This window comes from Haliotis rubra, unplaced genomic scaffold, assembly GCF_003918875.1.
Source record: "Haliotis rubra isolate DU_JTF1 unplaced genomic scaffold, ASM391887v1 Scf1049, whole genome shotgun sequence".
Classification (NCBI taxonomy): domain Eukaryota; kingdom Metazoa; phylum Mollusca; class Gastropoda; order Lepetellida; family Haliotidae; genus Haliotis; species Haliotis rubra.
Window position 1 is genome coordinate 188,624 of NW_025764947.1, and position 7,757 is coordinate 196,380.

General features: G+C 40.7%; 1 protein-coding gene across 1 annotated transcript; it reads left to right on the forward strand.

Annotated features, from left to right (window-relative positions):
* The first annotated feature begins 822 nt into the window (after positions 1–822).
* Positions 823–5,498, forward strand: LOC124275584 (PWWP domain-containing protein 2A-like). The gene is given in 5 exon segments (XM_046711178.1): positions 823–984; positions 1,134–1,900; positions 1,902–4,836; positions 4,875–5,216; positions 5,247–5,498. Coding segments are annotated over 3 exon segments (2,328 nt in total). The 5' UTR covers positions 823–835; the 3' UTR covers positions 3,314–4,836; positions 4,875–5,216; positions 5,247–5,498.
* Positions 5,499–7,757: the final 2,259 nt, after the last annotated feature.

The window sequence follows — 7,757 nt, forward strand, 5'->3', positions numbered from 1 at the left end:
TAAACAAACAAGTCACAATATCTTATGCAACAGTTTATTGCAGGAGACCTAGGCAAACTAGGAGGTGTATAAAGTGCATTTCATCATCATGTCCGGTGAATTTTTTTACGTTTTACGTTTTGATGGTATATAACTTTTGTTCCCGATCCATCAAAATTTACATGAGTGTTCATTTAATGTTTTCCTCGTCGGTCGGCCGATCCCAAAGTTATGAACAGTTTCTTAAAAATTGTCATTCGGTTTTAACTTCGCCAAGCACATGCTTCGTTAAATAATAAATTATAGGGTTCTCTGACCTTTCTTCATTCTGTTGTTTCTTGAATTCTCCTCACTGAATGTGAAATTTCTCACGTGTACAAACATGACAATACAAATGGATGATATTTCTATTGCTTTTTCTAAAACGACTAGTGAGGTTCTATTCAAAGGTCTACTAATTGGCCAGTATGTTTAACTCCCATAACTACTAAGCATAATGAACAAGGGTTCATATTGTCTTTGAAAAGCACACAATGTTGTGCCTTCGATTGTTCACAGCTTTCATCTTCGCTGCAATGTTCATTTATTCGGGCCGCTGGGATAATGCCGACGCGACGTTAAATTTTAACTCACTCACTCATTTGTTCAGACTGACTTGAAGCAATGTGCACGATTACTACAGTATGGCGTATAGTTTTAGGTTTTAAAGTTTTAAACACCAAGTGCACTGTCTTGAGATGAGGCGAATAATTAATTTACTGTGTTCTGCAAACCATTTCAGGTCTTTCATGGACTACGACTGGTTGTTAGGATACTAGTAGCAAGTACCTGCTAATGGCGAAAATCCCCTTAGAATATGGCCGACCTAAAACGGAAACACCACCGCATTTCGAAAGGGGATAAAGTGCCTGTATTGATCGAAGAAGCATTAGATGATGTATTCGTTGTGACCTTGAAAAGTGGAAATAAAGAATTTCGAGGAGTATTATTGGATTGCAGTAAGAGGTATGCTTAAATTAATACGTTAAAGTTGGTCAAAAATACGGAATTTACGACCGATTTTTTACTCATCTGTCAAACTGGATTTAGAATTTTGGGCATTCTGTTAACAAGTAGTGACCGATTTTCAAGTTTATTGTTTTCATTTATTTCAGAAACATTCCCCACGGCGTATGCTTCTCTTCATTACCCAAAACTCCTGATAAATCTGAAGAAAAGGGCGTCAACAGCACCTCAAATGAGCCTGGAGAAAATGAGAATGGACAAATTAGTGTGTCAGCATCTACTCATAGATACACATACAATAATGATCCAACTTCATTGACAGAAAAAGTTGTGTTAGTACATCCTAAAGGCAACCTGCGACCAGTACGCAGCAAAGCAGTGCGTGATATTCGTCTTAGACCGCGTCAGACACTATGTTCTAAATGTAAAAACATGATTCATGAAAATGGCAAAGTGTCAGCTGTGAAATCTTCTTCCCCAAAACAATCAAAACCAGTTACAAATATCACAAAGCCTCAACTGAGTCCTTCACGACATTTAAATCGGCCTATGGTCACACTAAAATGGGGTTTACGAAAAAGAAAATATCAACAAGAAGACACAAATGAAAATGAGGTGAAAAAGCCTGCACCTTCAAAATCTACAAGTGCAAAAACACGAGAGAGGCCAGAGAGACAAACGCGTAGTTCTGTGGACAATAAAATTGCCCAGGCAAAAGAGTCATTTCCAGAAGTGAGATTGTATAAGTTAGAGGACGTTAGAAGTGAAACAAAGACTGCTCAAAATGGGGCTCAGAATTGTGAAAGCAGATCACAGAAAGAAGATGAGCATCCAGAGCAGAGTGATGAAGTAGACAGTGCTACAGTTAAACCACAGGTACAAACTGATATTGGAACAAAAAGCTCCGAATCCCAAAGCAACTCCTATTATTAAGATATCCTTTGGTGATGGGGCTGTGCTCAAAATACCTCCCCGTCTGCCTGGTGCTGAAGTTGATGATCATGTTGAAAGTAGCTCAGAAGAAATTCAAGAAAAGCATGTTGATCCTCCAGTAGAAAATAGGAATTATGTTATGCACAAGAAACTGAAAAAAGCCATGAAAAAGTCAAAGGAAAGAGTGCGAAACAAATCAGGTGACCATGAAAACAGAGCCCAGAGTTTAGATGAAAAGTCAGACAAACATCATAGGAAGCACAAGCGAAAACACAAACATCGCCATCTTAGTCCTTATGAGAGTCGACCCTTGGAATCGAACACAAATGTGATTATTAATGATTGGAATGCTAATGAAGAGAAAGATTTGAAAGAAACTTTTGACAAAGATTCTTTAGACAAAGAATCCTTGGAAATGGAAAACAAAAGTATCAGTGACTGGGTAGATCAGATTAGCAATGGAGAAGATGAGGATGAGAATTCTGTACCAACTCAAGAAGAGGTTCGACACCCACGTCCACGATTACTCTACACATGGAACAACAATAGAGGTCTTTCACGTGTTGAAGCAAGTCCTAAAGAATTCAGATTTACCCCAGAAGAAAGGTTTCCCTCAGAAGAAAGTTTTCCTCCAGATGAGAAAATTTCCCAAGGTGACATATTTCCTCCAGAGGAAAGATTTCCACCTGAGGAAAACTTTCCAGAAGAAAATTTTGTGCCAGAACAGCAATTCCCACCAGAAGAACACTTCCCTCAAGTTGAACAGTTCCCTGTGGAACAAAGGTTTCCGGATGAAGAGCCATCTTTGACATACGAAGCTTCCCCTCCTCCCATGATTGTTGGAGTGGGCCCCTACAGTCCGATAAGTTCCGCAAGTGAACCCTCCGATGACCCGACTGACTTGCATGACGATATGGCATATGGCCCACCAGGGCTGGGTGCCATGATGGGGGAAATCAGTGTTGAGGAACCACAGACAGATTCAGATGTGAAAAATATGAAACCACTCATGATGAAAATTCAGACTCAGACCGTGGTGAAATGTGTGACAGAGACTGGTCGACAGCTTCATGTTGGGGACATTGTGTGGGGGAAAATTCAGGGATTTCCATGGTGGCCAGGGAGGATCCTGTCCATTACAGTCACCCAGAAAGACAATGGTGTTGTCATTGCACAAATAGCCCATGTGACCTGGTTTGGTTCGTCAACTATGTCTCATATGCAGTGCTCAGAACTTTTTCCATTTCTAGAGGATTTTAAACTCCGCTTTAATAAAAAAAAGCGTGGTCCATATCGGATAGCCATTAAACAGGCCACAATGGCTGCCCAGTCAAACTATAGTCACTCTGGGCACCACATTGATTTGACAGATCTGGATGAGTACAAGTCAAGTTAGGTACATGAGCCTGTTATTTGGGCTTTGCAGAGACTTGGAACATTTTCCATGAAAATGTCCATACAGTGCTGTAGGAGAGGACCATTGACAAGTCCTGTTTTGTGGTCCACTGATAGTCAAACATAAAGATAGATATATATATATATATTGTGACATAAGTGCTTTGTAACCTACAGCTAAGCTTAAGGATTACATCTTGTTTGCTCAGAAATATTTCTCACTGTATGGTATTTACCGGTAGAATATTTTAGGATGCTATGATACAGCGTCATTATTGTGAAGGCTGTTTGTGAGCCACTTTGTGAATATCATGTATTTTGATGGACCTTATTTGTACCCTGTTTGGAAACATTAGAAATGCAGCCAGCCTTAAACCATGTTGAGCTCAGCTCATTAATGTTAACAATATTTATCTGTTGACTTTTGTCACGGTCATACGGAGATGTACCCCACAGCGACCTCAGTCTCAGTTCAAATCCTAAACATGGCTCGGTATAGCAGACGTAATGTTCAACTGCAAAACAGCATCTATCACTTTTAAATCAGAAATAACCCACAAGGAGTAAGATGCAAGAACAGTAATTAGCCAACAAAATCATTTCTTCAAACTCAAAACTTGTAAATCTTTTAGCCCAAATCTATTCTTGATACTTGATAAAGAATAGATGGAACATGAGTAGGGTTAGAATCATGGCTAAAGTCAGGCTGTTCTTTGTTCTCATGCATGGTTACTATAAGTTACGTGGATGACAAGATTTTGTTTTTGTGAAAAAAGAACAATTAGGAGGCGTATTTTTGGAAATTTTACTGCCTGAGAAAATGATCATTCTGTGAGTGTTTTCCCCTCTGGTAAACCTTGCCTATTGAAATACTGTAATGAAGGAGATATTTGGGTAGGCATTAGTATGCTGAGAGGTTGTAAGGTTGGATATTGATATCGATCATAGAGCTTAACGAAAAATATCAGAGAAGGAAACAAAATGCTAAAATTATGCTGAACTTTCGGAAACATAATTTAGAAGTGGACCACAAATAATTAAACTTGTGTATTTCGTGTGTAAATGAAAATTATATTTCCTGACACTAATTTGAGAGAGCTATTGTAAAGTTTAGTTGTCAGTTTTTTTCATGAATCCATATCTACAAACAAAAGCATCCCTTTGCACAAAATACTCACAAGGACTAGAATGTGAGTTTCTTGCCTTTAATTCTACAGTGAATATATTTTGAAAATAGCCTTAAATTTGACTTAGATTGTGGTCCAATGGTGTTTTTATTTCAGAGTTTATACTGCATGAAACATGCTTCCGGCTGTGGATGATGTGAGTGCTAGTTGCCACACATGCTGTGTTGGTGATCGGGGTCAGTTTTGGGGAAATCAGGATCATGTAGATCAGATGTTTGATAGGTATTTAGAAGTTGGTAGGGTAATACAAGACACTTGATATGGATGTGCACCATCTTTATTATTTACAACACAATGTTTCTTCACCTGATGAAGGGGAAAGTATTAGCCCCAGCAGGTAGCTGGAACTCCCATCAGGAGGGCCCTGACCATAAGGTAGCTGGAGCTCCCATCAGGAGGGCCCTGACCATCAGGTAGCTGGAACTCCCATCAGGAGGACCCTGACAATAAGGTAGCTGGAGCTCCCAGTAGGAGGACCCTGACCATCAGGTAGCTGGAGCTCCCATCAGGAGGACCCTGACCATCAGGTAGCTGGAACTCCCAGCAGGAGGACCCTGACCATAAGGTAGCTGGAACTCCCATCAGGAGGACCCTGACCATAAGGTAGCTGGAGCTCCCATCAGGAGGGCCCTGACCATCAGGTAGCTGGAGCTCCCAGCAGGAGGGCCCTGACCATCAGGTAGCTGGAGCTCCCAGCAGGAGGGCCCTGACCATCAGGTAGCTGGAGCTCCCATGGTGTTCTGTCAGTGTATTCATGTATTTCATCTGGACTGTTGGATTGCAATGAATGTTTGGTTACACTTGGTTCAAGTACCTTCTTTCATCACCACTGCGTAAATGCTATTATTCACTCATTGTAAACCTGTATATCCATGATGGATTATGTTTTTAGATGTATACATCTTGAGGATGTTTTGTGTATTGGTAGTATTTGACTGTGTCTACTGTCTGCACATCTGTATGGAATGCAGGACAAGTTGTGGTTTCTCATCAGGCGTTTACTTGCAAAATGACCAGGTCAACAGTGTCAAGGTTTTTCTTTGTAGGTATAAAACTGACTTTGACTTGTTAGCAACCATGGAAAGACAGTTAATGGAAAGATATCTATCAAGATAAAGTAAGTACAATCTTAGTGTTCATAAAAAAATATTAAGATAAGATCATTGAACAAGGCACAGGCTAGAGGGAATGGTCAACTTTAACACATGCGATTTACAGGATAATGACATACACCTTTTTAGTTGACATGGCTTAGACTGTCTTTCAATTGTTATTGAAAAGAAGCTGTAAAATATCTTTGAGAATTTCCACATCTACTATGATCTAGTGCCATTTTTGACATCATGTGCCATTGTTGTGTCAGGTCTGTTCTTTGCACACCCTCGTAGTGTCTGCCCGGATTGTTGCTGTCCTCGTAGTGTCTCCGTGGGTTGTTGCTGTCCTCGTAGTGTCTGCCCGGATTGTTGCTGTCCTTGTAGTGTCTGCGTGGGTTGTTGCTGTCCTCGTAGTGTCTGCCCTGATTGTTGCTGTCCTTGTAGTGTCTGCGTGGGTTGTTGCTGTCCTCGTAGTGTCTGCCTGGATTGTTGCTGTCCTCGTAGTGTCTGCCCGGATTGTTGCTGTCCTTGTAGTGTCTGTGCGGGTTGTTGCTGTCCTCGTAGTGTCTGCCTGGATTGTTGCTGTCCTCGTACTGTCTGCGCGGGTTGTTGCTGTCCTCGTAGTGTCTGCCTGGATTGTTGCTGTCCTCGTACTGTCTGCGCGGGTTGTTGCTGTCCTCGTAGTGTCTGCGCGGGTTGTTGCTGTCCTCGTAGTGTCTGCACGGGTTGTTGCTGTCCTCGTAGTGTCTGCCTGGATTGTTGCTGTCCTCGTAGTGTCTGCCTGGATTGTTGCTGTCCTCGTAGTGTCTGCCTGGATTGTTGCTGTCCTCGTAGTGTCTGCCTGGATTGTTGCTGTCCTTGTAGTGTCTGCCCGGGTTGTTGGAAAGAGGTCATATTTCCATTAGTTAAGCCATCACCCATCATTCATCATTCAGGATCCATGTTATGACCAGGCCAACATCAGGGCCGTTACCAATTGTCAAGATTCCAAACGTGACGTAAGGTACCACATAAAACATGAGACAAAAGTCTTGCCAGTGAAGGACTCTCAATTTTCCAGAGTTTGCCCAGAGACCATATAATAGATGTGCAAATCTGCACATTCTTTATAAATTCGCGGGATAAAAATTAAGATTATTGTAATCAGTTTATTGGAGGTGTCCATGTTATGTTTAACTGTCAATCGCAGCCGGTGAAATACCGCTAAGGGAATTAACTCTCGGCCCGGATATTACGCAATATTGTTTACGTGGTTACCAGAGTGCTCATTTGCGAATGTCTGAGCATCTGTTGCGCATGTGTACTGGTAGAGGGAAGTTAGCAGCAGGGTGTCGATGTGTATCAGTTACATGCCAGGCCGTAGCGCTGATGGTTAGTGATAAACTGTTGGGGAGGGCCGTCCCTCTATTATATGGTCTCTGGTTTGCCATATTTGGCAGACAACTAAATCCTCAGAGTTTGTGTTTTTGGAAATGATGTATGAAATATAAGTTTCAATTTTGTAATGCATATTATATTGTATTGTAAAAGTAACTCATATGTATCATTTTCAAAACAGTGTGTTCAAAATTCATGTTATATAGCAACGTTAAAGCTTTGCATAAGAGACTTGTGCTTCACTTACCAAATAGTGCTAAGTAACAGTGTGTTCCCAGTCCACCTGCCATGGTACTTCATACATGTTACTTGTATCAATGCGCACAAAGCATGGCATCCACATCAGTTTACTTTCATTTAAAACAAGTTTCAGGTGAATACCAGAAAACTGGTACTACTTACTGTTACAGATAATTCATTTGCAATTTTTTTCCATATTAAAAACAAACATGTTTTCACTGTCCCTTCCTAAATTGTAGTTAAACTGTGTTGGTGGAACCGGAAATGAAATATTTTGTTTTGACTGCAGTGAATTTAATGAGTGATAGCAAATGTGGTACCGGTATTCAAGAACTACCTGTTTCATCTGAAAACTGATTGCCGTTTACATTATTACAAATAATCAGAGCGCTAGAAGAATGTCTTGATAAAAAAATCAATACTTGAGGTAAACCAGTTTCTAAGGTAGAATTGAATGAATCTCTGTGAACTGTGAATTGTGCTATGTCTGTTTCAAAGGATTACTGTGGTGTAAGATAACTTGTAATTTGAGTTTTGGAAATCATGT